This window comes from Vulpes lagopus, chromosome 9, assembly GCF_018345385.1.
Source record: "Vulpes lagopus strain Blue_001 chromosome 9, ASM1834538v1, whole genome shotgun sequence".
Classification (NCBI taxonomy): Eukaryota; Metazoa; Chordata; class Mammalia; order Carnivora; family Canidae; genus Vulpes; species Vulpes lagopus.
Genome location: NC_054832.1, coordinates 3,122,502 through 3,139,471, shown reverse-complemented (window position 1 = coordinate 3,139,471; position 16,970 = coordinate 3,122,502). Strand labels below are relative to the sequence as shown.

The following is a 16,970-nucleotide window of genomic DNA, read 5'->3' as shown; positions in this document are numbered from 1 at the left end:
TTTCTCTTAAAAGCATTTTATTTTTTTATTTTATTTTTTTTTCTTAAAAACATTTTAAAACATGTTGTATATTGAAAATCTCTCAGGCCGCCTGGGTGGTTCAGTCAGTTGAACATCTGCCTTTGGCTCAGGTTATGATTTCAGGGTCCTGGGATCAAGTCCCACATTGGGCTCCCTGCTCAGCAGGGATCTGCTTTTCCCTCTGCCTCTGCCCCTGCTCCTTCTCAAGTAAATAAATAAAACTTAAAAGAAAATGTCTTATTTTACTGTTCCTTTCTTTATACTCAAATTGTTTTTATTCACAGAGAAAACTACAAGCCCTATTTTTTTTTCCCCCACATAGGGTAAATTTTTGGCTTTTGTTTTTTTAGTCTCTCTCTCTCTCTCTCTCTCTCTTTTTTAAAAAGTTGAATTAGGGCAGCCTGGGTGGCTCAGCAGTTTAGTGTCGCCTTTGGCCCAGGGTGTGATCCTGGAGACCGGAGATCGAGTCCCACCTTAGGGCTCCCTGCATGGAGCCTGCTTCTTCCTCGGCCTGTGTCACTGCCTCTCTCTATGTCTCTCTCATGAATAAATAAATAAAATCTTTAAAAAGTTGAATTAATTTTACGTCCAATAAATCATCCTTTAATAGCCAATCTTTTATGTAAATATCAATATATGGGACAGTTCCCCATCACCCCAAATTTTCCCCTGTACCTCTGCAGTCCCTTCCTTTATCTGCAGGTAACCACTGATACTTTGTTCCTCTCGTTTTAAAATTTTTAATTTTTTAAAAAATCTTCGCTTCAATATAGTTTTGAGCTTTGACAAAACCAGTTACACAACCACAAGATTCAACAGTTGTATCAGCCCCCAAATTCCCTCTTGTTCAAAGTCATTTCAAACCCTTTACCTTGGCAACCACTGAGCTATTCTTTACCCATGTGAAAGTTCACAAACTTTTTCTGGAAAGGGTCATAGAGAAAACATTTTAAGATTTGGGGGGATAATAACCTGTCACAGCTGTTGACCTGTGCCATCATAATAGAAAAGCTGCCATAGACGATACAGAAAGGAATGAGTATGGCTGTATTTTGGTGAGGTTTCATTTCTGGATACTGATGTTTGAATCGTATAATTTTTATGGGTCATGAATTATTCTTTTGAAATAAGAACGTAAAAACCATTCTTAGAGTATAGGCCACACAGAAACACAGTGGGCTGGCTCTGGCTCACAGACCATGGTTTGCTGACCTGCCTTTCCCATGTCACATGGATGGAACACTAGTACAGAGCCAGGGCATACAGCCTTGTTTGGTTATGTGTAACAGGAGATGCGTGTTGTTGCAGGCCAGAATAGAAGAGGAAAGATGCAGGTTGCATGGGTGGCTCAGTCCTTTTTATTGCTAAGGATTTCCTGGTCTGGATGTATAGGTCAACAGAGCATTTCCAATTTGGGTTGTTTCCAGTGTTGATGATTACAAATAAAGCCCTAGAAACCTCTGTATACAGGTGTTGTGTGAACATAGGTTGTCGCTTCGATTGAGTATATACTTAGTAGAGTTTTGTGTTTAAGTTCATAGTTTTGTGTTTAGAGTTCTGCCAGACTTCTAAAGTGGCTATGCCATTTTGCATTCCCACTTGTAATAAATGAGCTTCAGATGCTCTGTATCCTCTGCAAAACTTTTATTTCAGCCATTTTCATGGGTATAGGTTTTCATTTGCATTTCTTTTATGACAAATGAGCATCTTTTGCTTATTTGCCATATTTACTTCTTTTTAAAAAGATTTTATTCATGAGAGACAGAGAGAGAGAGAGGCAGAGACACAGGCAGAAGAAGAAGCAGGCTCTGTGCAGGGAACCCAACGCGGGACTCAATCCCGGGTCTCCAGGATCACGCCCTGGGCTGAAGGCGGCGCTAAACCGCCGAGCCACCCGGGCTGCCGTGTTCATATTTTCTTTGGCTCAAGTCTTTTGCCCATCTTTTTATTGGATTTTCTTTCTGTTGAGTTTTGAGGATTTTGCATATTCTGAATACGATCCCTTTGCTAGATTTTGGGATTTGCAAATATTTTCTTCCACTCTGTGGCTTGTCTTTACCGTCTCTTGACAGCATCTTTCAAAGAGCAGAAATTATTTCTCTTTGAGAAGTTCTTAATTGGGCAAGTCCAGTTTATCAGTTTTTTTCCTCTGGGGATCATGCTTTTCATGTATCTAAAGACTTGTCATCAAACCCAAAGTAGCAAAGATCTTCTCTGTATCTTAGTAGGCTCCACGCCCAGTGTAGGGCTTGAACTCCAACCTTGAGATCAAGACTTGAGCTGAGATCAAAAGCAGGTCGCTTAGCTGACTGAGCCACCCAGATGCTCCTCTCTGTGTATCTTTGTATTTTTTATTGTTGTGGTTTGAACAACTTTTTAAATATCTCTATCTTTTTAAATGCCATCCATGGCCTTTAGTCTGTGTCTCCACTAACATATTCCTGTTTAAGAAAGCCCCAGGGGGAAAAAAAAAAAGCAAGCCCCAGGAAAAATATTGTATTTTGTGTCTAACCAGCTGAAACATTCTTAACCCATCCAAAGCACTTGAAATCCAATTATTCGGGGATTTCTCCCCTTCCTGGGTCCTCAAGCTACGCATGTTACAGTAGCTTGCTAAATGGTGTCATCTTGTCTGTAGCCTCTTTCCTGTTTTTTTTTTTTAAGATTTGAGAGGGAATAAGTGGTGGGGTGGGGAAGAGAGGGGGAGAGAGAAGCAGACTCCCCGCTGAGCAGGGAACATGGGATCCCTGGGATCATGACCTGAGCTGAAGGCAGATGCTTAACTGACTGAGCTACCCTTGCAACCCGTCTCTTTCCTCTTCTATTCTGGTATCAGATTACCAGAACACTTTCATGAAGATTAGTGTTTCCTAATCAGAAATGTTAAAAATTGGGATGCGTGGGTGGCTCAGTGGTTGAACGTCTGCCAGCAGCCCAGGGTGTGCTCCCGGGGTCCTGGGATCAAGTCCCACATCAGGCTCCCTGCAGGGAGCCTGCTTTTCCCTCTGCCTCTCTGTGTCTCTCATGAATAAATAAAATCTTAAAAAAAAAAAAAAAGTTAAAAACAGCCGATATTAAAGTAGCTACTGGGGGGCTGCACCTCCTCTAATATTGTGTACATTTTCATTTAATTCTCCCATCAATTTGACTACCTTCCTTACTGGACCTTGCAGTCAAAAATGAAGTTGCTTCCCACTCTATGTGGGTTACAGTCTTTACTTGGACTTCAGCACCCTTAACACTGATCTTACTCTTTGTATTCTATACTTTTCTTACATTAACCTTCCATTCATCCCGGTATGACACCTCATCCTCTATGGAGCATAAACAGCCTCTGATGAAACATTTCTTTTCTGAAATTTTCTCCTAATTCACGTAACACCGTCATACAGTTTTAAATTTTAAAAAAGATGTACTTATTTTAGAGGGAGGGAATGTGGGCAGGGGGAGGGGCAGAGAGAAACTCAAGCAGACTCCCCACTGAGCACAGAGCCTGTCTCAGGGCTCAGTCTTACCACACTGAGATCACTGCCTGAGCTGAGACCAAGAGTCAGACACCCAACCAAGTGAGGCAGGAGCCCCACCATCATATAGTTTAACAAGAAGAATGTCACAAAGTTTGGCCTGTAGTATTACAGAGCTCCTATTCTCTTCCAGTTTCAGCTAGCATGTTCCAGGGCCAGTGGCACAAAGGTGCTGTCTAGTTTTATTTTTATTTAAATATTGTATTTATTTATTTATGAGAGAGGCAGAGACACAGGCAGAGGGAGAAGCAGGCTCCATGCAGGGAGCCTGACGTGGGACTCGATCCCAGGATCCTGGGATCACGACCTGGGCTAAAGTTGGCGCTAAACCGCTGAGCCATCCAGGGGCCCCTGCTGTCTGGTTTTAGATACTAAGTGAGAAGTACAGGGTCCTGGATATCTTAGGCAGGGTGGGGGGCTGTGGGGGAGGAAGTTCATCATGATTTTGTTAAGGAAAAAAAGACTGGAACAGAATATACCAGAGTCTTTTAAGAAAAATTACCTGTTAGTGTTGTGATTATAAATAAAGTTTTCATCTTCATATTCATCTGAATTTTCATATTCTCTATAAGACATAACATACTCTTCAAAATCAGAAAATAGCCTTCAGCAGGAACAAAGTATTAGCCTGCTTTAGTGACAATGTACATGCATCCTAGGGTTTTCAGCCATTTCTTTGGCTTCAGTCCAACCCTCCTTTCCCAACAGCACATACTCTTCACAGTACAGATAGTGGAAGTCATGAACAGCCCAGAGTGAGGCCACCAGGGATTTCAGAGTGGTAGCAGTATGTGTAACCCCTAGCAAGGCCAGAGGGAGTATGACCCACCAGGATGAGAACCCTCTGATTCCCACACAACATGGACCTCAGGCCTTGCACTCGATTGGGGCTTAGTTGAACGGCTTTTTACTTCATCCTTTCTCATGGCTGCTAGGGTAGAAACACCACATTTCCCCTGGATACCACATTTATTTTTCTAGTTCATTCCTGTGATTTTCATCCCCGGGCCTGAATTCTCAAGGACTAATGCCCAGTTATTTTGAATACATTGTTCAAGGAACAGGTCCAGTATTTGCAGACTAGGCCTCTAGACATCCATCATTGAAGGCAGGCTCTCACCTCAGAAACCTGTGCAGAAGGAAGTCCCCAAATCGTGAGTAATTGAAGATCTTTTGGAGAGGCGGCTGTAAATATGAGGAATTTTATTTTATTTTTTGCTGACATACTATGAGGCAAAACAAAATTGACACCATACAAAATAACTTTATAAAATATCATTCACATCATATTTTATCAGATTTACAGCATTCTGTGCATGTTAAGTATGTAAGGAGGTGAAAAAACACTATGCCAAACTTTAGTATTAGTTTATATACACACAGTAAGAAACAAAACAAGTAACTGTTAGGTTTTCCATGAATTTATTGCAAAAATAGTGCAAACTACTTAACCTAGTAAGCTGTAAAACAAACTCGAAAGGACCCAGCTAAGCTTAAACACGACAATAGATGCTCAGTGTCTCAGCCTTTAGCTCACTTCACCAGTTTATCTTTTGTCAATCCAGACCACTCCCCATCTGTTGGGTGAGGGTGAGTGCTGGGGATGGAGAAACGCAAAGACTGGCTCTTCAGAGACCACAGCCATCCGGCTGCCTGATGCCAGCAATTCCTTTAGGATCATGCTACTTGCTCAATGGCAATTCTGTGAGGTCTGGGTTGAAAACATTTAGATGCCATCACGTCTAAGTCTGACCTTAGGAAGAAGTTCTCCAACCTCTTGATGACATGGAGAAAAGAATTAAGAAAGCAGCATGAACAGAAAGGACTGGGAACATTATTGTCTGCTTGCACACATGGTACCCTTTTGCTTAGGTATATTTGGGTAAAGTAGTATTCTACTGGTGGGCAACCTTTGAACCAGATACTGAAGTTAAAAAGACAAAAACAAAGGATACTGTATCCTGAACAAGAGTAACTTTAAGATTTCTTCCAACAGTCTATTGGGGTCCAAAAAGCATAGCTCTAAAAACAAAATAATAAGAGCAAAACAAAATGCTACATATAAAAGCTAAAGAAACAAAATGCAGCATATTCAGGTTCTTTTTCTTGAGGTACCTATATAAATTTAATCACATGCCCCAAAGTACTCTTGTTAGGTCAAAGAACAAAATGCTGACTGGTGAGCCAATTGCGGGGCATTCATCACTACTGAGAAAGTGCAACAATGCCGATCTGTATATGCAGCATACTAACGGGGGGAGCGACTCTTTACAAAATAGAGCTGAAGTACTGACCTGATGGACGCTTAACAATGAAAACACTTAACTAGAATCATCCCATTTTTTTGAGATCCTGCAGCAAAAAGCCTCCCAAGTCAACTTTCAAAGTTTTGCCACTAAGGAATGTTGGTTCTCTTGTAAAATTCAGAGATCTCTTTAAAATAGTAAAACTATATACTACAGGAAAGATCCCTAATTTTTATTTCTTATTGGTATAAAATCAAATTCTTAAGACTCCAAAATATTGTGTTACCTCCAAAGAATTAAGTTAAAAAAGATCACCATAGTAGGAAAAGTCTAGAATTGTAAACTGCCAAATATAAAAGCATGGAAAGTCATCGATCTCCTACCTTAGTTTCTCACCTGCCAGAAAGCTTGCCTAACTCGCGGCGACCCGGGGCCTGCTGCTGAGTGCAGGCCTCCCCCCTCTCCAGCCGGCTCCTGCACTCCCCCTTCCCTCCGGCTGCCCACGGTCACCAGCACCTCCACCAGGACAGATGGAATCAACCACAGTCCACTGGCTGCACATGAGATGAATGTACCAAATACGCCAGAGGAGAAGGGGAGCACGGATGGCGAAACAAGAAGAGTACGCGTGAGTTTCTGGGCTGCCCCTTCATTGGCACAGAAAATGAAGAGAGCTGTCAGTATATGCATAGAAGAGCTTGGAATTTGCTTGTAAAATGTTAATTTGCTCTTGGACATCCTTTTTTCCTTTTCACAAGAGGGCAGTTGGGATTTCAATACATATAACTAGTTGGCTGGGGGTAATCTATCAAATTCCATGGCCAATTGGGCTTTTTCTCCCCACCTGCAATATAAAATATTTCATTTCATGCTGATTTTTTTTTCAATGCATTAGGACTCAACACAAAAGGCACAAAATAAATAAAAATATTATTAAATAAACGGAAATTATGATTTCAAGCTTTGTGTGGAGTTAACATCTTGCTGTTTGGTTACTTTTTTCCAATTTAATTTGACAGACTTAGTAAATAGCACCCAACTGTTTAACTGAGGTAGATCCACATTGTAAAGAAAGCTGGGTCCCCTCCATTTCATGTCTCAATTTAAGATGCTTTTACAGAAACAAAAATCCATATAATCCTATGCAGAAGCAATGGCAGGTGGCACTACCTGAAGAAAGCTTAGAACGTGAGCAGGTCAGCAATTAAGATTTATGCCCAAATCATACTCTCCATCAGCCATAAATAAATCTCAGACTGGAGGGAAAAAAAAAACCAAACATTTAAAAGTAACCCTGAAAAAGTCTCTAGACTTTCAGAACAGGTCTTCTTGACTGCCACAGAAATGCACAATGGTCCATTTTCATCAAGCAATGGCAACAGCCAAGCCAGACCAGAGAGAGAGAGAGAGAGAGAGAGAGAGAGATCGATCTGGATCACTGCAAATTTCCCTTTGTTAACTCTGGAGAAAAGACTGGTTGAATTATGATATAGCATCTTGATCTGAACAGTTTAAACTCACTGCCTAATATTTTTGCATACTCTGAAACTTACAATTTTAACATCTGATTAAGGCTTGATTTAAAGTGGCATTACCACCTAGCGTCATGCAAGCATTGGACATCCTCAAAACACACGGAATGGTATGAAACGAGACAAGGACGTGAAGCCTCAGAAGTGTATTTAGCAGGTACGATAATTTTATAACGAATTTTACAATTCATGTAGCAAATGAGAAATTATACAGAGAGGCCAATGTATATAAATACTAGTTTATACAGGAACTTTCAATTTACAAAACAGCACTGCACGGTTTCTCTACTGCAAGCACACGACGCCGTCACAGAGACCCCCCGCCGCCCTGCACGGCTCTGAACGAGCCCGCAGGTAGTTCGCAGAGTACCACCTGCAGGACGCCCGTGTAGCTGCTCGGCTTCTTAGAAAACACTACACTCGCAATGGTCACAATACATGTTGATTCAAAATCTCTTCCAAAATGTTTCTTTGTGGGGGAAATGAAGAACGGGCAAGATCCACCTAAGGAACTTCTCAATTCATTTTTGGTTCTTTTTCAATTATTTTATAAAAATAAAATAAAACTAGAAAAGTTGATAAAACTCAGGGTTAAAAGCCCTCAATACGTATTAGGTAAGTAATCTGAAGTGTACCAGAGGTAAGACAAATCTGCATGTAGACACTACATTCTTTTCTTGTATTTAATGAGTAATTAGCCACTTTGCTGCACAGAAACTTACAATTATTCTCTTAAAACTTCTTAAGTAAAAACTCACTTGCCTCTACAGTTATAAAACATGAATTCATACCTTCAACAGCTACATTAAAATCCACTATCAAACTCAGGATTCAAATTTCAGTTTAGTGCTAAACTATATACTTTCAGGATTTCAGTCATGTGTATATTTGGCTTTGAAGAGGAACCAAAATTATTAACGTAGCATCCCCTCTGCAGCCAGCACCTCTGCCGAGGGAACAACCATGCCTTTCAAAATGAGGGTTCGGTAGAAGGAAGGAAGGGCCAAGAGGAGCCGCCAAGAATGAGTTTCTCTGCATTTTAAAAATAAATAACATTGGATTATTTCCCCCACTTAAAAGCAATAAAATCATCCCTTAACAGGGACATCCCTTGACCCTCAACAGGGTTAAGGTGTTTTTTAATTAGACCATCAGCCAAGAAACTGCTCAATACCTGGCTTGGAAAAGTTCGAGATAAAAAAATGTATTTTAGGCATGTCAGAACCGGGAGTCCTCTATGCACGGCTCACCCAAGTCAGCAGCTTCCCCGCACACCACAAAACAGAGCCACGCAAATGGAAAAGCATCCCAAGGTAAGGACAGTAGGACTGAGTAGCACCTTACGTCTGAGGGCTTCACACGCAATTCACAGAGACACGATTCCAATTCTCATTCTAAAAATCTAGTTCTGTTACACTAAATATGCTTGTTGAGTGACTCTGAGGACAAAACCACTGGGTTGTGTTGATGGCCGCCACCAAGGCCTAAGAGATGGATCTTGCGCTGATTTCCTGGAATTCCAGCAGACGTGGACTTGGGAAGGAATTCCTTCAACTTTGAGAACCTAACGTTTTCTGACACGAGACAGTGTGCATGGGCATCACAGTTTACAGAGTCAGGAGCTGAGGAGCAGATGCAGCTTAGAAGGCAGAAGGTCAATGATTGACTTGTGGAATGGTACAGGCTTACTTCCCAATAAAAATGCAGCCCCAACATGATTGAGAAAGGACACTGAGGACCGGACTTTAAAGGCACAGCGGCTGAGACCGGGTCTTCCAGAACACGCTCAGTCTGGTACCAAAGGAGACCAGAGGAAGGCCTGGTGCCACCTGCTTCCTGGGTCAGAGGGACCTGCCCTCTCCCACCCCCCGAGATTGTTCCCACAGTCTCTAGAGTTCCAAGGAGCCTTGGCTCCCCAACACAAGCACCTAGTTCTGCCAAGTGGTGCCAAGGAGCCAAGCATCAGCCTGCAGCACACCCCCTGCCCTGGTTGTGTGGGGTGTTCTTGGGTTCAACTCATGGTTTTAAGGACCTTGATTCAGAAGCTACTTAATGAGGGCGGCCTCAACATCTAGTTCCTGGAGACACTTGAGGGGCAAGAGTTAGTATTTGGTGTTTTAGCTTTAACTCTGAACTACTGAAATCCAAAGAGGTCGTAAATAGAAGATAATTCAGCCTCCTGCCACCCCCCAGAAAGGGGACGGGAGTGAGGTGAGGATTCAACTCTTATGCATACCACCAAGGGCGTTGAAAGATGTTAACACATCGAAATTTTTCACATCGACCAATAAGAGAAAAGTGTTAACAAAAGCACCAGTAATCTTCGGTTCCCTCTTTTAAAATAACCTTTCATGAATGCGAAGATGGCGAGAGAGGCCCACCCCAGGATTCTGGAGATCTGTAACGCAAAAAAGCTGATGGGTGGGTCTGAGTTCAACAGTTCACATTACTGAATCAAGGAGGGGGCTGCTGTGCAGTGTCCCCCAGAACACCCTGAACAGGATGCTAGTTGAAAATGAGGCCAACTCAGAGCACCCAAGCAAGTTCCAGAAGCAGGTCAGCAGACGTTGTGGGTTACCCACCCTACACATCCATGCATCTTGGGGTGGGCTCTATCTACAAAACAGTGTAATCGCAGAAGTACAAAACATTCTTAGACTGCAAAGGACACTTAGCTCTTTCAGAATTAAAGCACGCCATGTAGCATGAAAAGCATCAAAACCCAAAACAACAGTGCTAAAGGCAAAAATTTCCAGGTAACGTTGTATTTGGAACCTCTCTGGGCCAAAGTCAGTGTCTGAGGGGTGTCCGGTAAGAGGGCAGAGCAACCTCCACACAACCAGACATCTGTAACTGCAAAACCACCTGCCTGTCCCTCAAGAACATAAGAACAAACCAATGGAGGTGTCTTGGAGCAGATAGGAACCACTCCAAAGACGAGACAACGTAGAGAACGTAAAACAAGATCCGAAGAAGGCAGAGGATGACACCGACTGACCCACAGTGTGTGGGCAAAGGACATTCTGACAGCAAAGTGGTTAATCACAGGAGGGGTACTCAGAACGGTAACAAACTCCCTCAGGACAGACTGCCCGTAAGTTAGCGTCAGAGGATCCAGGGTGCTGGCAGCAGGAACTCCTACTTCAAGGTGCTGGCTGTGGACCCTGTGTCCACAACAGAGGGCCTTGGACTCGAACGGAACATTTTGCTTTTAAACTGTAGATCATGTTTATTAAGTAGGGAGTGATGGTAACGCAAGGTTCCAAAGTCAAAGGTCAACTATAACTGCATGGTTTTTTGAAACCATACAGCCGCTTTAGACGTATTATTTGCACGAGAGTCGGTGTTTCAGCACCTTCGTGATTTTACAGAGTGTACAAAAAGGGAGAAGAGAGCAGAGGGAGCCATTTTCAACCCATTCATAAGTAACACAGAGAAGAAAGTGCTTTCTTACAGCAAATAGGAAAGTGAAAATCCAGGACAACAGGCCGTTTCAAGGTTTCACCACCCACGGCCCTGCGTGGAGATGTTCCCGCCAGCCTGTGAGGACGGTGCGGAAAGCTTTTCCATTTTATTCACGCTGGCTGCGTAGAACCCTAGATTATTGAGCTGGGCAGCCCTGAGGAGTCCCCGGTCCACCTCTGATGCCTCCGAGGGGGAGGAGGGGACTGCCCATGGGTCACAGTATGGCACACACATTTTCAAGCCAGAACTAAAGAGAGAGATGTTCACAATTCAGTTTATTCAGGCAACGTTTTGGCTTTTTTCAGTGTGGATAGCTACGCTTAAGAGCAAACATGAACCTATTGAGAATTCAGAGGTAGCCTTTATCTGCATTTATTTTTATTTTTTTTAAACTAAAAGGTATTTAGAAACCACCTTCTGTAGTGATTTGGCTAAGCCAATACATTCACTTTAGACAATAAAATGGCAAAACATAACCAAAAAAAGCATTAGGGAGGGCACCACGATGGCATCGACGCTACGTGAACACACACTCACGACTGGTTTGGGTCTAAAAGCTCCTTTGTGTGTCTGATACCAGGTAGCCTGACCACAAACAATCATACACCGTGCGCCGGAGCACACACTTCTAATCTAGCAAAAATCACAAGCCATAAAGGAACAGCACTGGATTCCAGGTCTCTCTAGCATCTATGCGTTAAGCCGCAAATGACAGTTTTGACACAACAGTGATCTCATGGCTTCAAAATGATGGCTGACCAAAGAGAGGCGAGGGAGGCCCTTGCTTAGTGGTCTATTCACATTGGCCACACAGATGCTTCCTATCCAGACTGTCAGATGCTGGATGGAACTGGAAGAAAACGCTTTCAGGAGCCACGGGAAACAGCAAGGAATTAGACCGAAAAAAGTGTTCAAAGGATTTATAATCAATCCTCTTAAAATCGAACCTTCAGACCTCCAGGGGAGAGTACTCTCCTTTCTATAGATTGCAAAAAACTTACTTTCTGAAAAACAAGAACACGAGGCTAATTTGTCCTTCATGAATGGTCAACAGACACAAGGCTACAGAGGCAGAGCGAGGTCCACGCAGCTCTAACACATAATACTGAAAACATAGCAGTCCCCTACAATGTAGCGACGTGTTGTGTTCATATCATTTTTGCTAACCTAAATCTATTTACAATCATTTCAAACAAGTACAGCAGATGCAAAGTTGGACACAATAAAAAGGAAGTTGTCAAAAAATCAGTGCAATTATTTTGAGTTGAAAATTTTCCTTACAAAAGAGTCAGCATGTGTGTATAACACAGACAGCCCCATCACAAAGTCACACGTGCACCGGGTCTACACTGAAAACACGTCACGGCAGCCGAGCCTGCAGGCAGGGCAGCTAGAAAGAATCTTCTTGGTTACTTTGGGGAAGGGCTTAAAATATAAATAAAATATTTGCATTCTGAGAGTGAGGCGCACAAACACTGAGGAAGTTTCTGTTTATTGTACATTCCTTTCTCATGAGAGTGAGAGATGAGTCAAAGAGAGGTCACAGGGAGATTTCTATGGCTTGTCTGGGCCACTGGGATTGTCCACTGTCTGGATTATGTCAACTTCTAAAGCTCCTCCTAATGGAACTGCCTTAGGTGTAGGAAAATGCCCATGAAAAATCCTTTTAACTGTCCACCAGATCAAAGTCCCGTTGAAGGAGTACATCCAGATCCTGACGGCTCCACGAAACAAGCCAAGTGCTTCCATGACGACGAGCAACCGAGAGAAGCCGTCCCAGCCCCCCAGGCCCCCTAGAGACAGTCTGGTGTCCCAACTGCAGGACGCTTGGCTGGTCTACCCTTAACATATTGTATCAAATATATAATTTGACTGAAAAACTGCCTTGTAAAAATAAAATTTAAATCACCCTGCAGATCAATGTAAAATTACATTGCTGCATATATAAGAAAAACAATTCATCCAGAAAAATTACATTTGTGGCTTTCAAAAATAAATCATCCGGCAAACTTGCAGGTAAACATTAGGCAATTTATAAAAGTTGGGGAAAATAATTTCTATCATATCCATCAGGTACCACATGCACTGGGATATATCCACATCGGCCAAATCGAACCAGAGCAGAAAGAAAAAAATAAATAGCAACATTTGCATTTTAACAACAATAAAAATAACATATAATATAACATCAGTAAAACCACCCCCCAACCCTGCTGTAGGAACTGAGCTCAAACTGTCTTCCAATGAGCACTCTGTAACCAGGGGTAAACATCAGTAATGGCAGTGACCACGGCCAGCCTCAAAGAGCACAGACGTCACTCTGTCCCCACCGCGGCCCTCTCAGGCAGGCCCGCCCAGTGGCCAGGGGTCGCCGGCGGTTCTAGAGTGTGGACATTCATCCAAGGGAGTGTAAGATCACTACCAACAAGCAACATCACCTTAAAAAGTAAAAGCAGACCCTACAATGTTGTATCAAAAGTGTCTAAGGGGAGACTTCTCAAAACCCAAACCAAACCAAACAATCCCTTTCTAGAAGTACGAGTACGCCTAGTTTTACAAAAATGTATCTGAACTAGGAAAGTCTGAGCGTGTCGAACACAAAGAGGATGGAATCTCAGCGGCACCGTCCTCGGCTCCCCTGGGCTTCCTTCATTGCTTTGTCACTAGGGCGACAGCGGGGCGAACAGGACAGACGGTGGTGAAGGGATGGGAGCGGTCATTCTTCTTAAAGTGAACATTTTAACTTCTACTAGGAAGAGTACCAGTATAAGAATCTAATCAGGAGACCTCTTTTAAAGAGACGAGATAAATCCCAGTTTTTCTTTTAAATGAATCCAGATTTCTACATAATTTTCACATTCAGTTTGCTTAAAGCAAGGCACACCTTACTTAACAGTGGGGTGGGGCAAAGCCAGCGCACAGACACCTCTCAAATCTGCATGCACCCCAAGCCTCCGGGTGGCTAGACGCAGGCAGAGGGTGGAGCTACCCTGGGAGCCCTCTCGGGGTCACGGGGGGGGGGGGGGGGCAGAGGTAGCCCGGGCGGGGGTGCAAGCACAGTCAGAGACAGCAAGGGCCCCTTTTGGCTTCCATGTGAACAGGGCTCAGACTTAGTCTACAGGACTTTGAGGTTTTACGCTGTCTCAAAATTTATCCTAATAATGGGGGGATTGGTAGAAATTTGGGAAAACAATTATTTACCTGAGAAATTGTAACTACAGCCATTTGAATTCTGAATCATCCGTCAGATGTGTACAAAGGTATGCAGCTAACCTAGCTGGAGATGTTTGGTCTATTAATGCTCTTAGTATTAAAAATTTTATAAAACAAGCATAGGGCTATAAAAAGTACCCTTCTCAAAGTACTTTGGCCCACTAAAAGGAAAAACCTTTCCTTCAAAATGATTTAAATAAACAACAACAAGACATTTAGGTCTAACTTTCCACCGTCCTGCGATCTTTCCTAGGTGTTAGCTCAGCGAATACCTGCCTGTGCTGCCGCCAAAGGGCTCCTCCTCCGCTGGGCCCTCGGTGCTCAAGGGAGAGCACTCCTCAGAAAGCTCTAGATCAGGGGTCCTGACTTTAGGCAGCCCCAGAACCTCAGTCGATGGTATAAAATACAGATGCCCAGCCCCGGCTCTGGAGAATCGGATTCAGGAGTCTGCATTTTTACCAAGCACCAGCACTGCCCCGACCACCAGGACCCTGCTGCAGGTAGCAGAAACACACCTTTGAGACACATGGTTCTAGATGATCCTCAAAATGGCTGAAAACTAACCTAATTTCAGATTTCAAAAGTGTGTAAGTGAAAAGATTCCCTCCTTAAGCTTGAATGCTCCTGGTAATTTCAGCCAAGAGTGTATTGGTATCCTTCGGAAAATAGGAGAAAGTGCCACTTGCCAATAAAACGACAGGGAATTGCAACATTTCTTAGAGCAGAGGCTTCTGTTCGTTTAAAAAGACCAAAAAAAAAAAAAAAAAACCAAAACAAAACAAAAAAACACCCAACAAACAAACCCCCAAACAAAAAAGATACAGCAAGAAGAGGCTAATGCCATTAATAAGACACCCACATGCACACACGGACGCACACACGCACACACCACTCTGAGTATATATCTTCACAAATAATAGTCTCCCCTTTGTCATCGCCGCCGAAATCTAGGCCGAGTGTCCATTACAGCTCCGCCCGCGGCTCCCCTGCCCCCCCGCACCCCCCAGCACCCCAGGGCCGTGGGCGACACACAGGGGGCGCCTTCGCCGCCGCAGTGCCAGAGGTAAGCGTCAGGCGGGGCTCGGGGCCGGCAGCAGGGAGAGGGAGGCCGACAGAGCACAAAGCAGCACTAGGGGAAGGCCCGTCTCCTCCCCTGAATCTCTACACTGAAAGTGGATTTGATTTTTTTTTTTTCTTTTAAAATTGTCTAAAAGGACAAACAGCCCACTTAGCACAAACAGAGTCGTCCGCTGTTACCCTTTTCAAGTTGTCCATGGTTATCACGCTTAGTGCAATGGTTTCTAGCCGGGCAAACCCACGCGCGGGGCCCAGGACGCGAGGCTCTTCTGCTGGCGCGGCAGCGGCCCCCGAGGAGGGCAGGGCTCGCCGGGCCCCGCGCCCACGGGGCGCCTCCGCCCACGGCTCTCTGCGCGCTTCAGTGCATAGGTCCTACGGAACTCGTCTACCAGAACCGGACAGAGAAAGGGACACTCGGACACATGGACTTGTTTCCCAGGAATGGAAGAATAAATACATTCCATTTGTGCTTAATCGGCCGAGCAATGCACGGGGGGCAGGACGTGGGGTGGCGGCGAGCGGCCGCCGGGCCCGTGCTCGGTCCCCCCGAAGGTACAGGCTACGCAATCTACGCGGGGGGAGGCGGGTGGCGGTCACATTGACTCAATTGCATACTCCTGTACGTAAGCACTGAGAACCACAGGAGGTGGTCCAGTCTCCAGAACACTCTTGATATGCGAAACAGATCACAATAAGCACCCCGAAGTCAATAAAATGAAAAAACAGCATCTATCTATCACATTAATACTGCAAACCAGATATATATATTTTTTTCTCTTACATTAAAGACATAACAGTGAAAAAGGATTGTACTGTATTTATCACCACAGACCCGTATTCTTTAGAAACTTTGGAAAATAAATGTCACAGTCCTATAGGACAAATCTTATGATTAGACTGTCGGCATATTGTCTTTTTTCTTTTTTTTTTTTTTAAATAAATTTTTATTAAAATGGCACTTGTCTGCCAATCTCTCTGGACCTATAAATGTTGTAAACACACATGGCCCATCCTCTGCCCCCGCTCCTTATTTCAAGCTGAGTGAAAGGCGGGCAGTGGCAGGACAAGACACCCGTGGGCGCCTCGGCGGGCCACCTGCCCCAGGTCCTGAAGAGCTTGCGTCAGCCCTGTCAGGAGCACACTAGTATCACTCTGACATAAAACTTTAGTGACCACCTCAGAATGCTCAAGGCTTTAAAACCACAGCCACGATCTGCGTTGCTTTCACTCTCTGAGAACGTTCACAGCTAGTTTGAGCCCACCAATTTCATAGAGAATCATGTGTTAAAAACAAGTAAATTGAATGACCAAATAAATTAAAAATGTTTTAAAGCCCTGAGTTCATAGACTGGTTTTAGGAGATTTTTAGGAAACACGGGACTCTATTTTAATAAGCAGCTTATAGATTTTGGCAAACCATATTTCCTACGACAATGGGGTCTCATACAGGTCTGCAGTTCAAAATCCAAGTTTGAAATCTGGGACGGAAGGCATTCTGGAAAATGGAGAATCTACTAAAATCAATGACGTCTCATGTTCGATGCTGGCTGTCACGGAAGGGCTGGGCATCTGTTGGTCTGAGTGTAGCTGGTCTCATGTGAATCCAACTCGGTACACAATCGTAAACACTAAAACACGTCAAGCAAAGTACATGGTGCGCAGCGTGTCCTGATGAACCTGGACTGCCTTTGCCAACGCTTGATGGTCTCGTCCATTACTCTGCCCGGAGGTATGGCTTCCTTCGGCACTGCGGGGAGGGAGGGGAGAGAGAGCGTGCAGCCTTTAATGCACCACGAGGCAGCGTGTGGGTAACTAGGTAACACTATGCACCAGACGTCTGGGGAGGTGGCCACGCGGCTACCGGGCGGCAGTGTCGGTGCTGGCCTCCAGGT

At 44.0% G+C, this 16,970-nt stretch overlaps 1 protein-coding gene across 1 annotated transcript in view; it reads right to left on the bottom strand.

The window, feature by feature from the left end:
* Positions 1-4,731: 4,731 nt before the first annotated feature.
* AGO2 (argonaute RISC catalytic component 2) overlaps positions 4,732-16,970 on the bottom strand; it is a 108,714-nt gene continuing 96,475 nt past the window's right edge. The window contains exon 19 of the mRNA XM_041768554.1: positions 4,732-16,825. Coding sequence (XP_041624488.1) covers positions 16,717-16,825 — 109 coding nt within the window. The 3' untranslated portion in view covers positions 4,732-16,716. The remainder of the gene's footprint in view (positions 16,826-16,970) is intronic.